This window comes from Prionailurus viverrinus, chromosome A1, assembly GCF_022837055.1.
Source record: "Prionailurus viverrinus isolate Anna chromosome A1, UM_Priviv_1.0, whole genome shotgun sequence".
NCBI lineage: Eukaryota > Metazoa > Chordata > Mammalia > Carnivora > Felidae > Prionailurus > Prionailurus viverrinus.
In genome coordinates, this window is record NC_062561.1 from 197,081,672 (window position 1) to 197,109,327 (window position 27,656).

A 27,656-nucleotide genomic window follows, 5' to 3' on the forward strand; every position below is an offset into this window, starting at 1 on the left:
TATGAGGGTTCTGATTTCACCACATCACTACTAACATTTGTTATTGTCTGACTTTTTGATGCTAGCCATCCTAGTGGGTATAAAGTGGTATCTCATTTTGGTTTTGATTTGCAGTTCCCTGATGACTAATAATGTCAAGAATTTTTCATGTGATTGTTGGCTATTTTCATATGATGGAAGGTAAGGGTCCAATTTTATTCCTTTGCATGTGCCTATCTAATTTTCCCAGGGCTATTTCTTGAAAGAACAGTCCTTTCCTCATTGAATGGTCTTGCCACCCATGTCAAAAACCACTTGAAAATAGGTGTCTGGGTATATTTCTGGACTCTTCATTCTATTCTATTGACCTATATATGTCTACCCATATGCTAGTACCACATTGTTTTGATAACCATGGTTTTGTAGTCATTTTTGAAGTAAAAAAGTATAAGCCCTCCAACTTTGTTCTTTTTCCAAGGTTGTTTTGGCTATTCTGGGTCTCTTGCAATTCCATGTGCATTTAAGGATAACCTTTTCTATTTCTGCAAAAGAAGCTGTTGGGTTTTGATAGGAATTTCATTGAATCTCTGGATGCCTTTGGGGAATATTGCATCTTAATATTATCAAGTTTTCCGAATCAGTGATTGCATACTACCTTTCCTTTTGCTTGGTTCTTTAATTCTTTTCAGCAATGTTTTTGTAGTTTTCAATGTAGAAGTATTGTACTTATTTGGTTTAATATATTTGTTCGTATTCTATTCCTTTGGATGCTATTATAAATGGAATTGTTTGCTTAATGTCCTTTTCGAATTGTTTGTTGATATTGTGTAGAAATATCACTTTTATGTTGGCCTTGTATCCTGCAACCTTACTGAATTTATTAGCTTCAATAATTTGTGTGTGAGGCAGGAGGGAGAGGTTTTTGGATTTTACTAAGATTATGTTGCCTGTGAATAGATACAGTTTTCATCTTCCTTTCTAATTTGGATGCCCCTGATTATTTTTTTCCCTTGGCTAATTACTATGGCCATAATTTCAGCACAATGTTGAATAAAGTGGTGAAAGGAGGCATCCTTGTTCTGTGTTTGATCTTTTTTTTTTTTAAGTTTACTTATTTATTTTGATCTTTCAAAGAACCAACTACTGGTTCTGTTGATCATTTCTATTGTTCTCTATTTTGTTTATTTCCACTCGAATCTTTATTATCTCCTTCCTCCTTCTGTTTCAGTTTTCATGTCTTTCTAGTTACTTAAGGTATAAAGTTAGGCAATTGCTTGTGATATTGCTTCTTTTTTTACTGTAGGCATTTACAGCTCTAAATTTCCATCCATGCCCTGCCTTCGCTGTATCCAGTAAGGTTGGTGTGTTGTCCTTTGTTTTGTTTTGTTTCATTTGTCTCTGTTTGAGGGTGGTGGGGAGGGGCAAAGGGAGAGAGAGAGAATCCCAAGCTGGGATTTTACTTACTTTTAGTTAAGTAGCTACTGTAGTTTGCCAAAGGCTCTGAACTAGACGCCTAGGTTTAAAAAAGAAGAGGAAGTGTTAGATGTTACAAACATGAGTATTGATACTTTTTTCTTGATTTAACCAGAAGGATAGGGATACAAACACAAGGAAAATATTTTCTCACTGGTTGATTCCATATTAATTTAATGTTACTTCTTTTTTTTTATATATATATAATGTTTATTTATTTATTTTGAGAGACAGCATGTGCACAATCAGGGGAGGGACCAAGAGAGAGGGAGGGAGAAAGAATCCTAAACAGGCTCAATCCTGTCAGCACGGGGCCCCATGTAGGGCTCAAATTCACAAACCATGAGATCATGACCTGAACCGAAATCAAGAGTTTGTACGCTTAACCTACTGAGCCACCCAGGCACCCCTGTTTCCAAGTATTTAAAAAAAATTTTTTTTACATTTATTTATTTTTGAGAGACAGAGTGAGACAGAGCATGAGCAAAGGAGGGACAGAGAGAGAAGGAGACACAGAATCTGAAGCAGGCTCCAGGCTCTGAGCAGGTGTTCAGCACAGAGCCCAATGCGGGGTTTGAACCCACGAACTGTGAGATCATCATCTGAACTGAAGTTGGGCACTTAACCCACGGAGCCACCCAGGCGCCCCCAAATACTTTTAAATTTCCCTTGTTTTTTTTTTTTTTCTTTTACCCACTGGTTATCTAATAGTGTCCTGTTTAATTTCTACATATTTGTGAACTTTCCAGTTTTTCTTCTCATTAGTTTCCAATTTTATTACCTTGTGGTTGGAGAACATAGTATATATGATTTCAGTGTTTTAAAATTTATTGATACTTGTTTTGTAGCCTAAGATGTGGTACATCCTGAAGAATGTTCCGTGTGAACCTGAAAAAAATAAGTGTTTAGCTGTTACTGGGTATAGTGTCCTGTATGTCTCTTAGGTCTAGTTTAAGTGTTAATCAGGTTATTTATATCCTTATTCATTTTGTGTTTCTATGTTCAATCCATTATTTGAAATGGGGTGTTGAAGTCTCCCACTGCTATTATAAAACTGTCCATTTCTCCCTTAGTGTCAATATTTGCTTCAATATTTTTGGTCCTTGTTCAGTGTATAAATGTTCATAATTGTTAATATTTTTGATGAATTGACTCTTATCAATATATAATGACCTTTTTTCTCTTGTAACAATTTCTGACTTCATGTCTATTTTGTCTACAATAACAACAGAAAGGTGAAAGTAACGGAAGGACAGAGTTGTAAAGGATCAATGTTTTGTATGCTATTAGAGCTACATTGGTAACGATTCAAAGTAGATTGTACATTCAGGATGTTAATTGTAATTTCCATAGCAACCAATAAGAGAATAACTAAAACATTTTCAAAAAAAGAACTAAGCAGGGAATCAAAATGGTACACTGTAAAAAAAAAAAAAATCAAACACAAAGAAGGCAGTATTGAGGGAATTGAGGCACACACAAAAAATATGACACATAGAAACAACTAGCAAAATGGCAGAACAGTGGTCATTTTAAATGTAAATGGATTAATGGATAGGTAAGAAACATGCTCTAACTATATGTTATCTATAACTATATGCTATCTTAGCAGGTAAGATGTTTTCATTTACTTTGATAAGTTTATAGAGTGAATTGAACCGCAGATTTACACTTGCAGTGTCTACTGAACATTTTTCTAGTTGAAAAAAGTCTAGTTTACAATTGGACAAGATATCAACAATATTATTTTCTTTAGTTTCATGAAAATCTTTATAAATGAAAAAGACAGTTTGACCTCCATTTTTCAATCCAAGTGTGAAGAGCTAGGGGATTTGTTTTCTGTCATGATTTGATGTATTTCCTGATATACCATTGAAAGCAGGATTGGGGCATCTGGGCAGCTCAATTGGTTGAGTGCCCAACTCTTGATTTCGGCTCATGTCATGATCCCAGGGATGTAGAATTGAGCCCCACATCAGGCTCCATGCTAAGTGTGGAGCCTGCTTAAGATTCACTCTCTCCCCCTCTGCCACTCTCCCTTACACTCTTTCTCTCTCTTAATAAAATAAAATAATAAAATAAATAAAAAATAATAAAAGGGGCGCCTGGGTGGCTCCAGTCGGTTGAGCAACTGACCAGTTCAGATCATGATCTAACAGTTCATGGGTTCGAACCCGTGTGGAGCTTTGCACTGGCAGCACAGAGCCTCCTTTGGATTCTTTGTCCCCCCTCTCTCTGTTCCTCCCCTGCTGTGCTCTCTCTCTCAAAAATAAGTAAACATAAAAATAGTAATAATAATAATAATACAAAGCAGGATTGGCTCTACACTGTAAGGGGCTAACACATCTGTTACCAAAATTTCTGCTTTTGTCCACAGGACATTTTAGTTGCAACATTTGAGTTTGGAAATGTAATTTTATTCCGTTTCATATATAAGTGATTAGAACTATACAGTAATATCTATTTATGCTGTCTAATATAACTGGGAAATTACTATTTTCAACTCAGTGTTGGTGTCTTTTGGGGAGGCAAAAACCCTTTTATTTATTTAGAAGTATTTGCCTGTCATCCTTGACTCGTTTCATTGTGCTTTTGCACCCCCTTCACCACCATGCCCAAGCCTGAATTCTCTTTTGCATATTGTGCAATTTGCTGTATTTTAGTTTTTTACCTCCCTAATCCAGGTATGGGTGTGTCTTTACATCTGTCCTCAAAATAAGAGGCTTTTTTGGGGGCAATGTCATTGGTATTACAGTTGTTTTCATTTTCATTTTCTGAACTCTTAGAAAACATGGTCACAATATTTACAATTTAAAAATTAAACAAGCATTATGTACAAAGCACGATGGTTAATCCACAGACAAAGCAAAAGACTGTTAACACTTATGATTGCCATGCATTTAAGTTATACACTTAAAACGTATCACTCCTGAGTGACACAACAATGGATAATCCATTATTGTAAATCGCAAATCATGGTTGCCAACATCAGAAGCCAAGGGGAAAAATAGCAAAGCTGACTGGGAAAGGTACAAAATCTATATCCTTATCCACTTGACTTTAAAAACGTGTTATGCATATTTTCATGTGTCTGTTGGCCATCTGGATGTCGTCTTTGGAAAAGTGTCTATTCATGTCTTCTGCCCATTTCTTCATTGGATTATTTGTTTTTAGGTGTTGAGGTTGGTAAGTTCTTTATAGATTTTGGATACTAACCCTTTATCCGATGTGTCATTTGCAAATATCTTCTCCCATTCCATCCGTTGCCTTTTAGTTTTGTTGATTATTTCCTTTGCAGGGCAAAAGTTTTTTATCTTGATGAGGTCCCAGTAGTTCATTTTTGGTTGTATTTCCCTTGCCTTTGGAGATGTGTAGAGCAAGAAGTTGCTGTGGCTGAGGTCACAGAGGTTGTTGCCTGTTTTCTCCTATAGGATTTTGATGGTTTCCTGTCTCACATTTAGGTCTTTCATCCATTTTAGTTTATTTTTGTGAATGGTGGGGTCCAGTTTCATTCTTCTTCGTGTTGCTGTCCAGTTCTCCCAGCACCATTTGCTAAAGAGACTTCTTTCCATTGGATATTCTTTCCTGCTTTGTCAAAGATTAGTTGACCATACATTTGTAGGTCCAATTCTGGGTTCTCCATTCTATTCCATTGGTCTGTGTGTCTGTTTTTGTGCCAATACCATACTATCTTGATAAGTAGAAACTTAACAGAGGACCATGGGGGAAGGGAAGGGGAAAAAATAGTTTCAAACTATAGGCAAACTCTTATAGGCAAACCATAAGAGACTCTTAAATACAGAGAACAAACTGAGGGTTGATGGGGGGGGGGAGGGCAAGGGGAAGGGGAAAATGGGTGATGAGCATTGAGGAGGGCACCTGTTGGGATGAGCGCTGGGTGTTGTATGTAAGCAATGAATCATGGGAATCTACTCCCGAAGCCAAGAGCACACTGTATACACTGTATGTTAGCTAACTTGACAAATTATATTTTAAAAATAAAAATAAAAACGTTGTTGCTCATTGCCTTAGTTTTTAGGTCACCTTATAGGTTTTGCACTTTCCCCCCACTTTCCCCACCCATCTCCTCAAACTGAGCCATTTGAAGTCCTGAGGATGGATTTCCTGGGAAATTCCAGACAAACCTAGGGGGTTAGCCACCCTACCTAGGTCTTCCCCCTTCCACTCACTCAGTGTCCTTTTTATCCCTTTCAGTCTCCCCCTCTTCTGCATTCTCCCCTCGTCTCAGGCCTCAGCCTTTCAGTCTCAATACCTACACCCACCGCCCCCCGCGTTTTGTGCCTTAGTCTCCATTCTCTGTTCCTCAGATTCTCCTTTATTTTGTGCTTCAGTCTCATCATTGTCTCACTTTTCCTTTTTTTCATCAGACATTCCCTGCAACATACTACAGTAGTAGGAATTTCCCCAACGCGATTCCTTAGCATTGTTTTTTTTAGCATAATTAACGGTTTTATGATCCCCCCCCCCCCCCCCGCATGAGCCCTTCCATCACTTTTGCCCCTCTGTCCTACAGTGGAATCCCCTTGTATAGGGCGAATCCCCCTGTATAGGGCTGTACCATTTACCAGCACTTTGAAGTAGAATCCCTGCAAAAGGATTCCACCCTTCCAAATTCCTCTTTCCCCAGTTAGTCTTCAAATAAAGGACTGCACTACTGCACCTTCTTCCCCGATCCTTTAAAAGCTCTCGGCAAAACTTTGCCCCACACGGGTTTATATAATCTTCCTTTCGGTCATTTTACCCGTTCCCCTCGCCGCCGCAAAGACACGGTCCAAACTCAGGCTGGGAATAAACCCAAGTTCCTCCTCGTGTACGGAATTGTCCGGGTTCTCAAGATGGCGGCTTCCGCAGTGAGACACAGCGCATGGGGGCGGACATCTTGCCTCCTGAACAAAGCCGCAGAGAATGCGAAGTGGGCAAAACCGCGCAGAATAGCTCGGCGCATGCTTGAGAGCCCTGCGCTGTGGTCACCCAGGCAGGAAGCGGGTGTTAATCACGTTAATCCATGACAGCTGTCCCGGATTAAACTGTGACGGACGTTTCCGGACCTGATAATCGAGCTGGGAGTAGAAGTGGGATTTATGGATTGAGTCATGAGAAAGTTTGGGGTTGATATTGGAGGGGCGGTCAGCAATTGGAGGTCTATGGAGTCTGATGGGAAGTCTGTGGGATGAGTGTTGGGTACATGTAGAGGTCAGTAATAAGGAGAGCTGTCTGATCTGTGGGTCAGGGATGGCAGGTCTGTGCGCTGTTGGAGTATCCATATGACCAGTGATTTGTGAACCTATATGGCTAGTCTTGTGTTGGGGGTTTGTTGGAAGTGCGCTTTGGGATTTGTGATTTCTGCCCCTGCTGGTTCAGTGATTTGTAGGAGTCATTAATTAAGCCAGTGGCTGATAAAGGTCCGTCCTGGTTTTGTGAGAAAACTTTACGATTTATGTAAAGTCCGAGGTGGCCCCCACCTTGAAGCCCCTCCTCAGATGTTTTCTCAAATCACCATCTCCCTCCATCGCTCAAAAGCTCACAGAAGAAAACATCCTTTGAATGTAAGACCAAACAAATCTAAAGAAATAACATTATTATTGTCGATTCTCTCTAGCCAAAGACCTCCAGGAGCACCCTGTAGTTGAACACATTGGGTTTATTGCTCTAGCATCTAGTTACACCATGGGGAAAGTGGGGGCTTCTCAGAAAGAGCGTGTTAGAAAGAACTTACAGGTTTTGTGTTAGGTGATTTCGAGGAGGGCCTAAGGGAGTGGACCTTGCTCTGAATTGGATGTTGTAAGGAAGTGGGGTAATTCATTGTTTGGGAATTTCAGTACATCTGGAGAGAGGAAAGACTAACCTGAAGTTAAAGCTGTAATAGGTGAGGAAGTAGCAGTCACTCATGTTAACCAGGAGAGAGGGTGTTTTGTGGATTGGACAATGTGGATGTTTTGTCTGTGTTCACACATGACTTCAGAGAGGGCTTGTTTTTGTTTTATTCCATCTTGGTCACTGAGTGGCCTTGTCTGATGTTGATACTCTGTGTAATTATATTAAATAGGAGAGTTTGAGTGCCAGACCAGCTCTGAAATGTGAGAGCTGCTTTTTCTTTTTCTTACATGAGGTGTGATTTCAGCCCTGTTTCTTCCTATTTATTGAATTTGTTCTACATTCTGTTCAGCAAACATTTATTAAACACCTGTTATTTACTTGTTTCAGAGCTCAGTGTCCAGAGAGGAGTCTGACTATTTAATTGTTTCCTTCTAGGTTCATTTTGACAAAGCCTGGGATAACCCCATATGAAACAGTCTACCTATCATGGGAGCACTCACTTCCTGTGAATGCGTACAGCCTTCTCTGGATGATCCATCCTGGGACTGAGAAGAATTCACCAGGTAAGGATCTTTCTGCACTGTACTCCTGTTTATCAATGGTTCTAACCTGCCACGATTTTCTTATATAGATAACTGCACTATTGGAAATCAACAATAAAATCTTAAGCAAAAAACATGTTAAAATCAGCAAAATCAACAATTTTAGTCTTTGTATATTGACTTGGCAAGATAATTCGCTGGGTTAGGGGAAAATATAAAAGAGCTCTTAGGATTTTGCTGGCTGCTTACGTCTAGGGAATATGGGTGCATTCCTTAGTTTTCTACTTGGTCATTCTTATTCTTATTGTCAGGGAACTGCTCCATCTGCAGTTAAATCTTACGTATATGTGTAGACATGATTATTGTCTTATGATAGAGTCTTACAGATAGAATTGCAAATAGAATTGCTGATTCAAAGGGGAACATTAAGGTGTTTGTGTATGAACAGAAATAACTTCGTTTATCCAATTAAAAATCACCTTGTACATTTTCTATGTGATCCTATTATAATCACAAGAGGACTTTTTTCACATGGTGCATACAGATCCTTCTATAAGGATCAAATGACCTTCTATGGGGCGACCTGTTTTTCATCTGACTTCTGTTGGTGGTTGTTTCTAGATGGTAAATGGCCCCTGGAGACTTAGTCTGTCTCTCAGTCCTGATTCTTCAGACCTCTGCTCTTTTGGAAGAGAAGCAGAAAATGACCAAGTCTCACGTGAGTTGCTTGCTTATTTTGTACTTGGTTTCCATATAATCAAATGGAGAAGTGTAGAAAGCTAGAGATTAGAATTAGGGAAAATGTAGAGAGAACAAAGACTTGGAATGAGTTGCTATGTAATAAGTAGAACCACATAAAACCACTATTAGAATTCACATATATATTTGTTATGTATAAGTTCTATATAAATATAATACACTTATTATATATACATTATGTCTATTTTACATAAATGTGTAAATTAAAGTGCACATTTGTTTGATCTTTTCTAGCAGCCACAGTGGAAAGGTAGAGAACATCATATATGTGATTTGGCATTCTCCACAAATCAGGAAAAAAAGAAATTTCTTTGGGGGGCGGGGGTCTCCTATAGATGATGTCCTGACCTATACTTCTGCATAAATGTATCAGTAGATTTTTTGTGGTTGTGTCTTTAAATATTTTTTTAGAAGACAGTTATAATGTTAAAGCTGAACTCCATAAGCATTATTCTTTGGGAGAACTAAGGTACAGTTTATCCAGAGATAAAACCTAGATAAGATGGAGTGATGAGTATCTATTTGTCTCTATATGATTATTTCTCTCAAATAGGCAGTTCTGTACTTAAAATTCTGTGGTAAACATTTGGAGCACAGGGGTCTCTGATTTTCTATAGCCTTTGCTGTGGTCTCAGGGTGTGTGAAGCTACTCCCCAACTGAATGCCAGTTCTTGCCCTATTTTTTTCAATTTATAAAATCATTTTACTATTTTTTTTGTCCTAGCCTGAATTATCCCTACTTGGTAAAAACATTTAAGAAATACATACATACATACATACATACATACATACATACATACATAAATAAATATGATAAAGTGAAAAGGATTTTTTTTTTAATTTTTTTTTTCAACGTTTATTTATTTATTTGGGACAGAGAGAGACAGAGCATGAACGGGGGAGGGGCAGAGAGAGAGGGAGACACAGAATCGGAAACAGGCTCCAGGCTCTGAGCCATCAGCCCAGAGCCTGATGCGGGGCTCGAACTCACGGACCGAGAGATCGTGACCTGGCTGAAGTCGGACGCTTAACCGACTGCGCCACCCAGGCGCCCCTGAAAAGGATTTTAAAATTCCCTTTCTCCTGGGATAGCCAGTATTAATAATTTGCAATGCTTAGATTTTTTTTTTCCCCATCTGGAAACTGTTTCTTGTTTTTAAAACATAAAGTCTCAACTTTCTTATTTAACTGAATGACTATCCACTTTTTCCAGTACCATTTATTGAACAAGTTACTTATTTAAAATGCTGCCTTTATTGAATTCCCATTTGTGAGTAAGTCTCTTTTGCTCTTCTGTTCTTCTGATATGTTTGACTCTTTTTGCTAAAGACAAAATTTTACATCATTTTTCTGAATAGGCACTACATAGAACTGGGCACATAGTTTTGCATGCTGTGGTAAAAATGGGAATGATCACTTCAGATTGAACAGGAGCATGCTATTATAGGGTCCATTGTCATTTGAGGATGTGGCTGTAGCTTTCACTAAGGAGGAGTGGCAGCAACTGGACCCTGCTCAGAGGACCCTGTATAGAGATGTGATGCTGGAGAACTTCAGCCACGTGATCTCATTGGGTAAGGATGGCTTCCCCACATATCTCAGCATATCTAATCCGGTGCTTATCTCTTCTCATTTGATCAAATTGGGTGGGTTCCTGACATATGTAATGACTGATTTTGTGCTCTCTATTCCCCAATCTCCTTTCCAGCGGGTTATTACTCTGCTGGGGGTAGCTGGACAGCTGGACAGCTTCATTGTGGGGCTCCTAAAATAGCACCCTTTTTTTTCTTCACTGCAATCAACCCAATTCCTCTCTGATTTCTCTATAATAGGGCATCCAGTTTCCAAACCAGATGTCATCTCCAAGTTGGAACAAGGAGAAGAGCCATGGATAATAAAGAGAGATGTATCAGATTGGAACTATCCAGGTAAAAATCTAGCAGGTGGGAGTCAAGGGAAGTGAAATCTCAGTTTCTTTGTTTTTTGTTTTTAATTGGCTGGTGGCTGAGACTTATGCTTCCACCTAGTTGGCAGTTCCTATTCCCTCTTGCTCCTGTGCTGAACGTGTAGTAAGTATTCGACAACTCGTTAAGTAATAGTGAGCCACAAAGAGAAAAAAAGTTTCTTACTGATTCACTCAACAATCATGTCTTTAGTGCCTTTCGAGAAGAAATTCAAAGGCACTAGAAATCAGATGCTTTTCAGGAACTTAGGTTTTACATGGAAAGATAAGAATCAAAGTTCATGGCTGTATAAAATTGCATGACCAATCTAGTTAATGTTTTAGGAGTTAAATGAAAATCATAGTCTAAAGAGATGTGGCATAACTTAAGAAGGCATGTTTTCCCAGCATGAACCAGCCCCTCTGAAGTATATTTGAAGTGTGGGTTAGGCAGGAGGATGGCGAAGGCAAGCTCTAGGAATGGCTGTGTATAAATTCTTGGAGTTAGGAATCCTTATGGCTTTCTGGAAGAAATTTGCTAGGCTTACTTGACTTCAGTAAAAGATATTTATTGGAGACTAACATAATATAAGGGTGGATGCACAGTGTGAATACAGACAAAGTTTCATTAGCTGTACTCTGAAATTTTGTTACTATTTTTATTTACACAACTTTAAGATATAACTCACATGCCTTACAGTTGACCCAAAGTTAACAATTCAGTGGTTTTTAGTGTATTCACAGATAATGTGTAACAATTGCCACAGCCAATTTTAAAACATTTTTATCACCTACAAAAGAGATCCTGTATTCTTTAGCTATCACACCCCTGTTTCCCATCTCTCAGCTCTAAGCAACCACTAATCTACTTTCTGTCTTTGTTAATTTGCCTACTCTTGATATTTCATTTATTAAATGTCTTAAGTTTTATTTATTTATTTTGAGAGAGACAGAAACAGTGTGAGGAGGTTTGAGGGAGAGAGGAAAATCCTAAGCAGACTCTGTGCCACCAGTGCAGAGCCTGACATGAGACTCAAACCCACGAAACTGAGATTGTGACCTGAGCCAAAACCAAGAATTGGACGCTTAACCAACTGAGCCACCCAGGTGCCCCTTGATATTTCACTTAAATGAAATAATGTAATATGTGGTCTTTTGTGACTGGCTTCTTTCAGTTAGCATCCTGTTTTTGAGGTTCATCCACATTATAGCGTGTATCAGTCCTTCATTCCTTTTTTGGCTGAGTAATATTCCATTGTATGGATATACTACATTTGGTTATCCATTCATCAATCATTGGATATTTGGCTTGTTTCCACCTTTTGGCAACATGAATAATGCTACTGTAAACATTCATGCATAAGTTTTTGTGTAGACATAGGTTTTATTTTTTCTTCAGTATGTACCTAGGAATGGAATTGCTGGGTCATATATCAACTTTGTGTTTAACTAAAATAGTCCCTGATGACTAATGATGCTGAGCATATTTTCATTTGCTTATTTATCATTATGTATCTTCTTTGGAAAATAGTGTGTTGGGATCCTTTTTCTATTTTGAACTATTTGTCTTTTTATTAATGAGTTGTAAGGATTCTTTGTATAGATAAAATTCTTATATAGAACATATATGGAATTTTTATGTAAAGTTCTTTATGTAGATAAAGTGTTTTGTATAGATTCTTTTTTGTTGTCCACTGGTACTGATTTCAGTATTAATTAGGACAGGCTAGATATACTGTATTACAGATTAACCTCCACATGCCAGTGCCTTAACACAACAGTGTTTGTTTCCTTTACGTGATGCAAATCCAACACAGTCTGGCAGGGGGGCATGCTCCACTGGTCCCTCAGGAATCCAGTTGAGTGAAGTTAACACCATCTGCCGTCCAACTTGTCACTGATACAGGGGAAGAGGAATCTGGAGAACTCACAAGGCTCTTCTGAGCTTTACCTAGATTGTCAGTTTACTATAAAAGGGTATGTAACCCAGGAACACCCAGTTGGAGGGGATACCTCGAGGAAGGTATGTGGAAGGGGCGCAGAGCTCCCGTTCCCTCTCCAGGTGCACCACCATTCTCCTAGCGCCTCCCATGTGTTCCCCAACCTGGAAGCTCCTGGAGTTCTTATTTGATTTCAGTCTCTTAACCAGATACATGATTTGCAAATACTTCCATCATATGGGTTGTCTTTTTACTCTTTTTTTTTTTAAGCTATTTATTTACTTTTTGAGAGGGAGAGAACACGAGAGGGGGAGGGACAGAGAGAGAGGAAGAGAATGAATTCCAAGCAGGCTCCAAGCTGCCAACATTGAACTCGATGTGGGGCTCGATCTCAGTCTTGTGAATCATGAGATCATGACCTGAGCTGAAATCAAGAGTCATTTGTTTAACCAGCTGAGCCACCCAGGTGCCTCAGTGTTTTCACTCTCTTGATAGTATCCTTTGACACACATGATTTTTTTAATTTTGATGAAGCCCAGTTTTCCTGTTGTTCTTTTGTTGCTGTCATATCAAGAATCCATTGCCAAATCCAAGGTCATGAAGTTTACCCCTATGTTTTTTTCCTAAAAGTTTTATACTGTTAATGTTCTTACATTTAGGTCTTTGATACATTTTGAATTAATTTTTGCACGTGATATGAAGTAAGGTTCCAACTTCATTCTTTTGCATGTGGCAATCCAGGTGTTCCAGCGCCATTTTATTTATTTATTTATTTATTTATCTATCTATCTATCTATCTATCTTTTGATGATGACGTGTGGTTTTTTTCATTTTTATTTTTTTAATACTAGTAAACTTAAATACAGTGTTGTATTAGTTTCAGGTATATCGTAAAGTGATTCAAAAATCCCATATATTATTCAGTTCTCATCAAGATAAGTGTACTCTTAATCCCCTTTAACTACTTCACCCATCCCCCCACACCTCCCCTCTGATAATCATCAGTTTGTTCTCTGTAGTTCAGTCTGGTTTTGTTTTGTCTTTTTTTTGTTTTTTCCTTTGTTCATTTGTTTCTTAAATTCCACATGAGTGAAATCAAATGGTATTTGCGTTTCTCTGGCTTATTTCATTCAGCATTTTACTCTAGATCCATACATGTTGCTGCAGATGGCAAGATTTCATTCTTTCTTATGGCTCAATGATATTCTATTGTGTATATATACCACATCTTCTTTATCTGTTCATCTGTTGATGGACACTTAGGCTGCTTCCATAATTTGGCTATTGTAAATTATGCTGCAGTAAACATAGGGGTGCATGTATCCCTTTGAATTAGTGTTTTTGTATTTGGGTAAATTCCCTGTAGTGTGATTGCTGGATCATAGGGTAGTTCTGTTTTTAATTTTTTGAGGAACGTCCATACTGTCTCCCACAGTGGTGTACCAGTTTGCATTCCCACCAGCAATGCACAGGTGTTCTTTTTCTTGACATCCTCAACAACATTTGTTGTTTCTTGAGCCCATCCCCTACTTTTTTTTTTAATTTAAATTTTAGTTAACGTAGAGCTTTTGATTTTAGACATTCTGACAGGTGTGAGGTAATAATATCTCATTGTGGTTTTGATTTGCATTTCCCTGATGAGTGATTTTGAACATCTTTTTATTTTTTATGTGTCTGTTGGCCATCTGGATGTCATCTTTGGAGAAATGTCTGTTTGTGTCTTCTGCCCATTGTTATTTATTTATTTTTTAATTAAAAAAATTTTTTTTTGAGACAGAGAGAGACAGAGCATGAGCAGGGGAGGGGTAGAGAGAGGGAGACACAGAATCCAAAGCAGGCTCCAGGCTCAGAGCTGTCCGCACAGAGCCTGACACGGGGCTTGACCTCACAGACTGTGAGATCATGACCTGAGCTGAAGTCGGACGCTTAACGAACTGAGCCACCCAGGCACCCCATATTTATTTGTTTATTTATAATATACATCCAAGTTGGTTAGCATATAGTGCAATAATGTTTTCAGGAGTAGATTCCAGTGATTCATCCCCTATGTATAACACCCAGTACTTAGCCCATCCCCCCCCATCCACAGCCCCTCCAGCAACCCTCAGTTTGTTCCCTGTATTTAAGAGTCTCTTAGGTTTTGTCCCCCTCCACGTTTTTATATTATTTTAACTTTCCTTCCCTTATGTTCATCCATTTTGTATCTTAAATTCCACATGAGTGAGGTTACATGATATTTGTCTTTGTCTGACTAATTTCACTCAGCATAATACCCTCCAGTTCTATCCACGTAGTTGCAAATGTCTTCTGCCAGTTTTTAATTGGATTATTTATTTTTTAGGTGTTGAGTTGTATAAGTTTTTTGTATATTTTGGATACTAACCTTTTGTTAGATACGTCATTTGCAAACATCTTCTCCCATTCTATAGGTTGTCTTTTAGTTTTGTTGGTTGTTACCTTTGCTGTGCAGACTTTTTATTTTGATGTAGTTCCAATAGTTTATTTTTGCTTTTGTTTCCCTTGCCACAGAGGACATATCTAAAAACATATTGTTATGGCCAATGTCAGAGAAATTACTGCCTGTGCTGTCTTCTAGGATTTTTATGGTTTCAGGTCTCACATTTAGGTCCTTGATCCATTTTGAGTTTATTTTTGTGTACAGTTTCAGAAAGTGATCTGTTTTCATTTTTTTGCATGTAGCTGTCCAGTTTTCCAAACACCATTTGTTGAAGAGACTGTCTTTTTCCCATTGTATATTCTTGAAGATTAATTGATCATAGAATTGTGGGTTTATATCTGGGCTCCGTATTCTGTTCTACTAATCTATGTTTTTGTGTCAGTACCATCCTGTTTTGATTACTACAGTTTTGTAATATAACTTGAAGTCTGGAATTTTGGTCCCTCCAGTTTTTCTTTTCTTTTCTTTCTTTTTAAATCTTTTTAATGTTTATTTATTTTTGAGAGAGAGAGAGAGAGAGAGAGAGAGAGAGAGAGAAGGAGTGGGGGAGGGGCAGACAGAGAGGGAGACACAGAATCTGAAGCAGGCTCCAGGCTCCCAGCTATCAAGAGCCTGACACGGGGCTCGAACCCACAAACTGGGAGATCATGACCTGAGCCAAAGTTGGACACTTAACCAATTGAGCCACCCGGGTGCCCCCTGTTTTTCTTTTTCAAGGTTGCTTTGGCTGTTCAGGGTCTTTTGTGGTTCCCTACAAATTTTAGGATTGTTTGTTCTAGTTCTGTGAAAAATGCTGTTGGTATTTTGATAGGGATTGCAATACTTGTGTAGATTGCTTTGGGTAGTATTGACATTTTACTATATAACAATTTACAAATAACAATATTTGTTCTTCCAGTCAATGAACATGGAATGTCTATTTGTTTGTGTCTTCAATTTCTTTCATCATTGTTTTCTAGTTTTCAGAATATGGGTTTTTCTCCTCTTTGGTTAAGTTTATTCCTAGGTATTTGTATTATTGTAAATGAGATTGTTTCCTTAATTTCTTTTTGCTTTATTATTAATGTATAGAAATGTACATAAATGTTGTATCCTGTGACCTTACTGAATTCATATATGAGTTCCAGCAGTTTTTTGGTGGAGTCTTTTGGGTTTTCGGTATATAGTATATCATGTCACCTGCAAATAGTGAAAGTTTTACTTCTTCCTTACCAGTTTGGATGTCCTTTATTTCTTTTTGTCTGATTACTAGGGCTAGGACTTCCAGTACTCTGTTAAATAAAAGTGGTGAGAGTGGACATTCTTGTCTTGTTCCCGACCTTACAGGAAAAGCTCTCAGTTTTTCCCCATTGAGTATGATGTTAGCTGTGGGCTTTTCATATATGATGCCTTTATTATGCTGAGTTATGTTCTCTCTAAACCTACTTTGTTGAGGGTTTTTATTATGAATAAATTTTATACTTTGTCAAATGCTTTTTCTGCATCTATTGAAATGATCATATGGCTTTATCCTTGATGGGACACATCAGTTGATTTTTTTGCAAATATTGAACCACTTTTACATCCTGGGAATAAATCCCACTTGATTGTGGTGAACGATTGTTTTAATGTATTGTTGAATTCAATCTGCTACTATTTTGTTAAGGATTTTTGCATCTGTATTCATCAGAGATACTGGCCTTTAGGTCTCTTTTTGTGTGTGTGTGGTGTCTTTACCTGGTTTGGGAATCAGGGTAATGCTGGCCTCATAGAATGAATTTGTTCCAGCACCATTTATTGAAGTGATTTTTCTTTTCCCATTGAATGGTCTTGGCACTATTGCCAAAAATCAATTAGCCATAAATGAAAGAGTTTATTTCTGACTATACTATTCTGCCTATCTGTATATCTATCTCTGTGCCAGTCTTTTGACTATCGTTGCTTGTAGTAAGTTTTGAAATTGGGAAATGTCATTCTTCCAATATTGTTTTTCTTTTCCAAGACTGGAAACATTGGCTGTTCAGGGTTCATGTGAATTTTGGAATAAAGAGTATCCATTTCTACAAATAAGTATTCTTAGATTCTGATAGGGATTCGTTGAATTTTTAGATCAATTTGAGTAGTATTGCTGTCTTAATAATATTAAATCTTCTAATCAGTGGGAGCATATAATTTGTTCCTTTCACTTAGATCATTAATTTTTTTCAACAATAGTTTTCAGAGTATAAATTTCATACTTGTTAACTTTGTTTCTTAGTCTTTTATTTTATTTGATGCTGTTATAAATGGAATTGTGTTGTTAATTTCATTTTTGTATTGTCCATTGCAAGTGTATGGAAATGTAATTTATTTTTATATATTGGTCTAGTATTCTGAGAACTTACTAATAAACTCATTATTTCTTTTTCTTTAACTTATTTATATTTGAGAGAGAGACAGACAGACAGAGACAGTGTGTGAACAGGGGAGGAGCAGAGAGAGACTCAGAATCTGAAGCAGGCTCCAGGCTCTGAGCTGTCAGCACAGACCCCAACGTGGGGTTCGAACTCATGAGCCATGAAATCATGACCTGAGCCAAAGTCAGATGCTCAACTGACTGAGGCACCCAAGCATCCCTATTATTTCTTTTTTTTTTTAAAGCTTATTTATTTATTTTGAGAGAGAGAGAGAGAGAGAGCAAGTGGGAGGGGCAGAGACAGAATCCCAGGCAGGCTCCACACTGTCAGTGCAGAGCCTGATGTGGGGCTCAAGCCCATGAACCATAACAAGATCATGACTTGAGCTGAAGTCAGATGCTTAACTGACTGAGCCAGCCAGGCACCCCAGGTCTTTTTTATTTTTATTTTTATTTTTGTAAGTTTTTATTTCTTTATTTTGAGTGTGAGTGAACAGGGGAGGGGCAGAGAGAGAGGGAGAGACAATCCCAAGCTGGCTCAATGTTGTCAGCGTGGAGCCCGACGCAAGGGCTGGATCTCACAAACTGTGAGATCATGATCTGAGCTGAAATCAAGAGTCACTTGCTTAACTGACTGAGCCACTCAGTCGCCCCATTTATTATTAGTTCTAATTGTTCTTTAGTTGATCTCTTAGGATTTTCTGTATAAATGATTTGTCACCTACAAAAAGAGATAGTTTTATATTCCTTCACACATTGGATGCCTTTTATTTCTTCTTCTTGCCTAAGTATCCTGGTTAGAACCTCCAGTACAATTTTGAATAGAATAGGGAGTGGACATTCTTGTCTTATTCCTGATGTTTTGTGGGGGGGATATCCAATCTTTCAGTGTTAAGTATATTAGCTATAGGTTGTCATGCCCTTTATCAGGTTGAGGGATTTCTTTTCTATTCCTAATTTTTTGGTGTTTTTTTGTAATGAAAAATGTGTTGGATTTTGACAAATGTAATTTTTTTTGCATTTACTGAGATCTTTTTATTATGATATATTACTGAATTTTAATTAATTGATTGTTGGATAGTAAACCAACCTTACATTCCTGGACAATTTCCACTTGCTGATGGTGTATAAATCTTTTTATGTATTTCTGGATTCGGTTTGCTGCTTGTGTTGGAGATCTGGAAGACCACCCTGCAGTTTGATGATTTGCTAGAAGAACTCACAGACCTGGAGAAGCTGTTATACTCGTGGTTATGGTATATTACAGTGATAGAATTTACCGGTCTGGGTCTGGACTTTTCTTTGTGGGAAGATTTTTATTTACCAAATTTCCTTCCTTGATGTGAATGTATTCAAGTTATCTATTTTTTCTTGAGTGGGTTCTGGGAATTCATGTCTTTAAAGGAATTTTTGTCTTTCATCCAAATTGTCAAATTCATTGGTATCATATTTTTCATGATAATCCCCTATTGTTCTTTTATGTCTGTAGGATCTGGTCTAGAGATGTTCTGTTTTTTATTGCTACTTTGCCATTGCCATTTCCCTTTTTTTTTTATCTTTGCTAACTAAAGCATACTAATTTTATTAATTTTTTCAAATAATCAGTTTCTTATTTCATTTCTTTTTCTCTGTTGTTTGTCCATTTTCTATTTCCTTGACTTCCACTCTGATCTTTATTTTTCCTGTCTTCTACTTATTTTGGGTTTAATTTGCTCTTTTTCTAGCTTCTTAAGGTGGAAGCTTAGATTATTTATTTGAGATCTGTTTTGTTTTCTAATATGAGCATTTAAATACAAGTAGTTCTCACCTGTGTGGTAGCAAAGGACCATAAAAATTAACCATACAGGCCAAAACTTTGTAAACTAGTCTTCATAATCAATGGGAAAAAATTAAATTGTTTTGTAATTTGTTAAAACTTTTTATGAAAACATTAAAAATGATCTCAATGTTGGTTATGACTGTATAGAGATAGTAAAACAAATATTTACTACCTTGCAATTTAAAACATTGACAGCATTGAAAATGTCTTTTATTTTTTTTTTAACAGCCCTGTACAGAGTAGTTTGAGCAGTGTCTACCTTCTTATCGTTGTATAACTTATGATAGGAAATGAACCTTTTTTCTATATCTTACTGAATTCTCAAACTCTTTTCCAAGGTTGGATCAGCCGCCAACATTTTACCCTTTTCGTTTTCAGTGTTGAGAGTTATGTTCAAGATACTGTGAAGATTTTTTTCCAGGGTCACTTTCTCTGTAATATATTTATTCTTTTCATCACAACCTAAGAATTTATGTCAATTAACTTTCACCTTCACTAAATCCTTCTGTCTACATACCTAAAGACTTATGAATAGTGGCAATCCCAACATTTCCACCATCATCTATCTTCTAACCACATCCAGTATTGTTAGTGTTGTTTCTCTGTTGCATTTTCATCTTTGTAGGCCAGTTCCCTGTTTCAGTTACCATTTTTGTAAAATGCTGTGTGGGTTTTCACTGGGAGACAAAGAGGAAACACATCTATACACTTTGCGTTCTGTATATGTATCTGTATATGTATCGGATAACAGATGTAGAATTAATAACTGACAACAGACTTTGAAGTAAGTGAAATGAATGAGTACTGAGCATGATGTGTATCTGTTATTTACATATTGATTTGTGGACTCAAGGCTGGCAGTGAAGTTTGTACTTTATGCTATTAGCCGCAGGTACTATACTGTGGTAATTAAAACATTAACGGTCTTGATGCCAGACTGGTATTACTTAACCAAACCTTACTGAAATTCATGCATGTCGGAATCATGCAAAATGAACATCACCTGCATATAACTTGTCCTCTAGGTACTGCTTTAACTGTCACAAATTTAAATTTCACAAATTTTGACATACTGTTTTCATTTTCATTCAAGTTCTTTTTTTTTTTTAATTTTTTTAACGTTTATTCATTTTTGAGAGACAGAGACAGAGCATGAGTAGGGGAGGGGCAGAAAGAGAGGAAGACACAGAATCTGAAGCAGGCTCCAGGCTCTGAGCTGTGAGCAGAGACCGACGCAGGGCTTGAACTCACGAACTGCGAGATCATGACCTGAGCCAAAGTCAGACGCTTAACCGACTGAGCCATCCAGGCGCCCTGTTTCAAGTTATTTTCTAATTTCTTTCTTTCTTTTTTTTTTTTTTTTTTAATAATTTACATCCAAATTAGTTAGCATATAGTGCAACAGTGATTTCAGGAGTAGATTCCTTAGTGCCCCTTACCCATTTAGCCCATCTCCCCTCCAACCCCTCCAGTAACCCTCAGTTTGTTCTCCGTATTTATGAGTCTCTTCTGTTTTGTCCCCTTCCCTGTTTTTATATTATTTTTGTTTCCCTTCCCTTATGTTCATCTGTTTTGTCTCTTAAAGTCCTCATATGAGTGAAGTCATATGATTTTGGTCTTTCTCTGACTAATTAATTTCACTTAGCATAATACCCTCCTGTTCCATCCACGTAGTTGCAAATGGCAAGATTTCGTTCTTTTTGATTGCCAAGTAATACTCCATTGTGTGTATGTGTGTGTGTGTGTGTGTGTGTATATATATATATATATATATATATATATATATATATATACACACCACATCTTTATCCATTCATCCATCAATGGACATTTGGGTTCTTTCCATACTTTGGCTATTGTTGAGAGTGCTGCTATAAACATGGGGGTGCATGTGTCCCTTCAAAACAGCACACTTGTATCCCTTGGATAAATACCTAGTAGTGTAATTGCTGGGTTGTAGGGTAGTTCTATTTTTAGTTTTTTGAAGACCCTCCATACTGTTTTCCAGAGTGGCTGCACCAGCTTGCATTCCCAAGTTATTTTTTAATTCCTTATTGGACTTTTTGACACATAGGTTATTTACAAGTATGTTATTTTCCAAACATTGGGGGAATTTTTGAGATCCCTTTTTGATATTTATTTCTGATTTTATTATGGTTGGAGAATATACGCTGTATGATTTCTGTCCTCATAAAATTATTACAGTTTGTTTTGCAGCCCAGTATATAGTCTATTCTGATGTTTGATTCACATATTCTTGAAATGAATGTGTATTTTGTTGTTGGATGGGGTATTTATAGATGTCAGGTTCATTGATGCTTATTGTGTGTGTGTGTGTGTGTGTGTGTGTGTGTGTGTGTGTGTGTGTTTGTTCTTTTATACATCTTGTGAGAGGGATGTTGAAATCTGTAGACATTAATTTGTCTTTTTTTCCTTTCATTTTTGTTAGTTTTAATATGTGTGTTATGGGCATCTATGGTTAGGTGCAAATATGTTTATAATGGTTATATCTTCTTGCAAATCTCCTTTTACAATTTGGAAATATACTTCTTTGTTTCTAATAATATTTATTATCTTGAAGTCTATATTGTCTAATACTAATATAGCTACTTCACTTCTCTTATGCTTATAGTTTGCATGACGTTTTTCTCCCCATTCTTTTGTTTTCAGCCTATTTGTCTTTGAATTTAAAGTGAATTTCTTGGGGCACCTGGGTGGCTTAGTTGGTTAAGCATCTGACTGTTGATTTCAGCTCAAGTCATGATCTCACAGTTTGTAAGATTGAGCCCTGCTTTGCGCTCTGAACTGACAGTTTGGAGCCTGCTTGGGATTCTGTCTCCTTCTCTCTCTGCTCCTCCCCCATGCACTTGCACTTTCTCTCAAAATAAATAAATATGTAAAAAATAATAAAGTGAACTTATTATGGACAATGTATAGTTGATTCTTAACTGTTTTATCCAGACTGACAGTTTCTGACTGGAATATTATTCCATTTCTAGTTAATGTAATTATTGATTTGTTTTGATTTATGTTTGCCATTTTGCTATTTGTTTTCTGTTTGTTTAATCTCTCTTTTGTTCCTTTTTATTTTCCTGTCTTCTTTTGTGTCAAAAGAATGTTTTATAATATACCAATTTAATTTCCCTGTAGAATTTGTATTGATAGTTCAGTCTCTACATACATGTAATATTGCTATAGGGATTACAATATGATATTTAACTTCTTATAACCTACTACATGTTAATGCTGCTATATTTTTCTGGCAAAACAGAAATTTTGCACTAACATAGCTCCATTCTCTATTCTCCCTGATCATTTGGTGCTGCTTTGTTCTTTTAATCATGTATGTTACACTTATGTTTGTCATAAATGGGACAATATGTTATTATTTTTGTTTTAAAAAGGTTTTTAAATGGCAATGCAAGCTGGTGCAGCCACTCTGGAAAACAGTATGGAGGTTCCTCAAAAAACTAAAAATAGAACTACCCTACGACCCAGCAATTACACTACTAGGCATTTATCCACAGGATACAGGTGTGCTGTTTCGAAGGGACACATGCACCCCCATGTTTATAGCAGCAAGATCAACAATAGGCAAAGTATGGAAAGAACCCAAATGTCCATCGATGGATGAATGAATAAAGATGTGGTGTGTGTGTGTGTATATATATATATATATATATACACACATACACAATGGAATATTACTCAACCATCAAAAGGAATGAAATCTTGCCATTTGTAACTACGTGGATGGAACTGGAGGGTATTATGCTAAGTGAAATTAGAGAAAGACCAAAATCATATGACTTCACTCATATGAGGACTTTAAGAGACAAAACAGATGAACATAAGGGAAGGGAAACAAAAATAAACTAAAAACAGGGAAGGGGACAAAACAGAAGAGACTCATAAATATGGAGAACAAACAGGGTTACGGGAGAGGTTGTGGGAGGGGGGATGGGCTAAATGGGTAAGGGGCACTAAGGAATCTACTCCTGAAATCATTGTTCCACTATATGCTAACTAATTTGGATGTAAATTTAAAAAAATAAAAAATAAAACAAAAGCATTTTAAAGAAAATCAAAAGAGAAAAGGCAGACATATTTAAATTCCTTATATTTACTGACATACGTAAAAAAATTTCTAGGGGCCTGTGGATTTGAGTTACCATTTGGTGTTATTTTGTCAGAGATAATTTCTTTAGTATATTCTGTCATTCGGTTCTGCTAACAAATGTTTTTATTTATCTGTAGATGCCTTTATTTTGCCATGTTTAAAGGAAAGTTTCCCTAGATACAGAATTCCTGATTGACAGGTTGCTTGTTTTTAGTATTTTTGAATTTGTCATTCACTTTTTCTTTCTTGCTGCTTTCAAGATTTTTCTTTTTGTCTTCAGTTTTCAACAACTTAATTTTGACGTGACTAGTTGTCTAGGTATTCTACCTGTGGTTTATGGAATTACTTGGATATGTAAATTAATGTTTCTCATCAAATTAGATGATTTTAAAGGCATTTTTCTAATTTTTTTTTTTTTGCCTCTTTCTCTTCCGTCTTCCTACTACTACAATCCCGCCTATACTGGAATGCCTAATATTACATCATAGATTTCTGAAGTTTTGTTTGTTTTTATATATTTTTTTCTTTTTGTTCTTAGAATTAGTTCATTTTTAGTGATATCTTCAAGTTTATGGATTCAGATTTTGCCTTCTGCTTCTCAAATCTAATGACCCAGCTGGTGGAAATTTAATTTGACCTTTAGAATTTTCATTTGGTTCTTTTATGTTTTAACCTACACAGAGTAAATGTTAGGCATAGAGTAATTTAACTACACAGTCATGATATAAAAAAGTTCTAATACTCAAAATTTCCTCTTTCTGCCTTTTTATAGTCAAACTAATATCTTTATATACTTTTTTTCTCTTTTAAAATTGCATATTCTCCCATTCCCTAGCCTTTTTTCCCTTAACTTTTTTTTTTTAAGTTTATTGATTTATTTTGAGAAGGAAAAAGAGTGCACATAAGTGGGAGAAGAGCAGAAAGTGAGAGAATCCCAAGCATACTCCACACTGTCAGCACGGAGCCCAGTGCCGGGCTTGGTTTCACAAACCGTGACATCATGACCTGAGCCAAAATCAAGAATTGGATACTTAACCGACTGAGCCACCTAGGCACCTCTCCCTTAACGTGTTTAATGTGTTTATAATAGCTTCTTTGGGATCTTTGTTTATGAAATACAATACCTATAGAAAGTCACTTTCTATTGACTGATTTTGTTCCTTAGTTTAGGTCACAGTTTTCTGTTTCTTTATATGTCTAGCAATTTTTAGTTGAACATTCTATATTGTCGATAATATGTTGTAGTCTGGATTCTTCTTGTCTTTTTAAGGGTTTCTGTTTTGTTTTAGAGGCATTTAACTTGCTTGGTCTTAAACTGTGACATCGGTCTCTCCCATAGACCCCATTGCTGATGTCTTTGCTTAGTTTTTGTTTAAGCCTGGCTCTCTAAGACTCCCCTTCATCTGCATAAAGTAGAAGTGAGCTTGTGTTATGGACAGAGGTTGTATTAGACATCAAAAGCCATCACTCTTGGCTGCCTGAGTTGTGGATGTGTCAGACCACTTTAAAAGTATAGCAAATTTGCAAGTCTCCAAATTTTCAACCACCGCTGGGCTCTCTAGGGTCTCTTTGCGCAAATATTTTAGTGCTTGGGTGGGGGTACAGAGAAAGTTTATTATCTCAACCTTTCTCTGACTCTTACTTCCAAATTCCCCTGTTAAATTTCTAGCTGCTCTACTAACAGCATTAAGGCGTATATCATGGGGATTTTTGTTATCTTTTAATGCCCCATAAACTAGGGATGGGGGAGATGGGAAAATCTGAGAAAAAATTCCACAAGCTCCCCATTCTTATCTAAGAAAGAAGTTTTTGGTGAATAAGCACTTTTCAGCTTATGACCTGCCTTTGGTAGTTTTTCTGTACCATGAATTGGTTGTTTTTTTTAAAAATCATTTTATTTGTTCTTGTACTTGTTTTTTGGGAAGAATTCCTCAACTACCTCATGCCACCACTATTGGAAGTCAAGTCCATCTTTAATTTCTCATGTGATAAACTTATATGTTTTAAATGGCCTGTTGCCTTCCCAGCTCTCTGTCTCTTGGACTGTCCTGTATCATTCATTTGTTTTTACCCCTTTGTCCTCTACTAAATCTTTATATCTATTTGATTTTATTTCTTTATTCTTTCAGAGAAGGAGACTAGACTTGACAACCCTCAATTGGATATACCTGGAGATGTTTCCTTCCATAAGGAGGTATTGGAAAGTGTAACAAGGGATCCTTCACTATACTCCATTTTTAAGGTCTGGCAGGGTGATGACCAGATGGAGAGACATCAGGAAAATAAAGACAGACTTCTCAGGCAATTCATGGTCATCAAAAACAAAACAGTTGTTGAAGAATCAGGTGATACATATAAGTCATCAGGAAAAATATTTCATGACTGCATGGACCTAGATGCTTCAGGACAAAGATTGTATAAATGTGACTCATTTGAAAAGAGCTTGATACCTAATATAAACTTATTCAGTTGTAATAGGGGTTATGCAAGAAAAAACACTGTTGAGAATTTTAGATGTAGGAGTACACCTATTTCTTCCTATTCTAAGCATGAAAAAATTCATAATGGAGTGAAACACTGTGAAGATAGTCAATGTGGAAAGATTATCAGCAATAAACAGTCTCTTTTTCAATATGTGAATGTTGAAACTGGAGAGAAGACCTGTATATGCATTGAATGTGGAAAATCTTTTCTAAAAGAGTCACAACTCATTATACATCAAAGAATTCATACTGGAGAGAAACCGTATGATTGTGGTGCATGTGGGAAAGCCTTCAGTGAAAAGTCACATCTCATTGTACATCAGAGAACTCATACTGGGGAAAAACCTTATGAGTGTTCTGAATGTGGAAAAGCTTTCTCTCAGAAATCATCCCTTGTTATACATCAGAGAGTTCATTCTGGGGAAAAACCATATGAATGTAGTGACTGTGGGAAAGCCTTCTCCCAGAAATCACCTCTCATTATACATCAGAGAATACATACTGGTGAAAAACCTTATGAATGTAATCAGTGTGGGAAGGCGTTCTCCCAGAAGTCACAGCTGATTATACATCATAGAGCTCATACTGGAGAGAAACCATATGAATGTACTGAATGTGGGAAAGCCTTCTGTGAGAAGTCCCACCTCATTATACATAAAAGAATTCACACTGGGGAGAAACCCTATAGATGCACTCAGTGTGAGGAAGCCTTCAGCAGAAAGTCAGAACTCATTATACATCAGATAATTCATACTGGGGAGAAACCTTATGAATGTACTGAATGTGGGAAGACCTTCTCCCGGAAGTCACAGCTCATCATACATCAGAGAACACATACTGGAGAAAAACCATATAAATGCAGTGAATGTGGAAAAGCTTTCTGTCAGCAGTCACATCTCATTGGACATCAGAGAATTCACACAGGAGAAAAACCTTATGTGTGCAGTGAATGTGGGAAAGCCTTTTCTCAGAAGTCTCACCTCCCAGGGCATCAGCGAATTCATACAGGAGAAAAACCTTACATATGTGCTGAATGTGGAAAGGCATTTTCCCAGAAGTCAGACCTTGTTGTACATCGGAGAATTCATACAGGGGAGAAACCCTATCAGTGTGCTATGTGTGGGAAAGCCTTCATCCAGAAGTCACAACTCACTGTACATCAAAGAATTCATACAGTGGCAAAATCGTAAGAATGGACTAAGCACAGGAAAGTCTTCAGTATCTGCTTAAGCCTTAATAAATACCACAAACTTACAGATTTCATGAGTTTGGGGGCATCTTTACTGGTAAAATTTAAGAAATGAAATAAAGTTTCTAATATGTTTATTTTTTTATCAAAGATAATACAAACATCTCAGTTATATAAATAATGGGTATTTTCACTATGGCACGTAAATAAGACTTTTGAGATTGTGAACTGAATTAATTACAAGTTATATAATCTATTTTGAAGTTACATATTTGTGATTATGTTACATAATAAGAATTGGACCAGTAGTAATATTATTAATGTTAGCTTAGCATAATTATGGCTGTGAAATAAATCCCCATAGAGCACATGAAGAAAACTTGAGTCAAAAGATGCCACAACCTAGAAACTGTGCTTGAGGGAAGGATTTGATTGTTCCTGTAAAGGTACATGTAAAAAAATATGTATATTCTTGTAGATAGATGGAAAGATGGATTGATAAGGTCCAATAAATGTGATCTTTTGGTTTTTTTGTTGTTTTGTTTTGTTTTTCATTTAAAGAATATAAGTTGGTCTGTGTCAGTGGATAGTCCTAGGATCTTGGAATTGACACTTGTTTCTCTGTTTTACTCCTCTCCACTAGGACTTTGGTGTGATGGAAAGACATAGATGGTCATAGGTTTTAATGCTTATTCCATTACCCACAGATTGTGTGACTTCAGGGAAACCTTTTTTCATCC

The 27,656-nt window shown here is 36.9% G+C and overlaps 1 protein-coding gene across 8 annotated transcripts in view; it reads left to right on the forward strand.

The window, feature by feature from the left end:
* LOC125171846 (zinc finger protein 300-like) overlaps positions 1 to 27,428 on the forward strand; it is a 32,858-nt gene extending 5,430 nt beyond the window's left edge. The window contains exons 2-7 of one of the 8 annotated variants that reach the window (XM_047869028.1): positions 115 to 180; positions 7,726 to 7,853; positions 8,454 to 8,550; positions 10,039 to 10,165; positions 10,424 to 10,519; positions 25,374 to 27,428. In XM_047869028.1, coding sequence (XP_047724984.1) covers positions 8,461 to 8,550; positions 10,039 to 10,165; positions 10,424 to 10,519; positions 25,374 to 26,917 — 1,857 coding nt within the window. In that variant the 5' untranslated portion in view covers positions 115 to 180; positions 7,726 to 7,853; positions 8,454 to 8,460 and the 3' untranslated portion in view covers positions 26,918 to 27,428. Of the gene's footprint in view, positions 1 to 114; positions 181 to 6,442; positions 7,854 to 8,453; positions 8,551 to 9,949; positions 10,166 to 10,423; positions 10,520 to 25,373 lie in introns of those variants that run through there. The other 7 variants (XM_047869013.1, XM_047869004.1, XM_047869037.1 and 4 more) reach the window with 7 other exon arrangements.
* Positions 27,429 to 27,656: the final 228 nt, after the last annotated feature.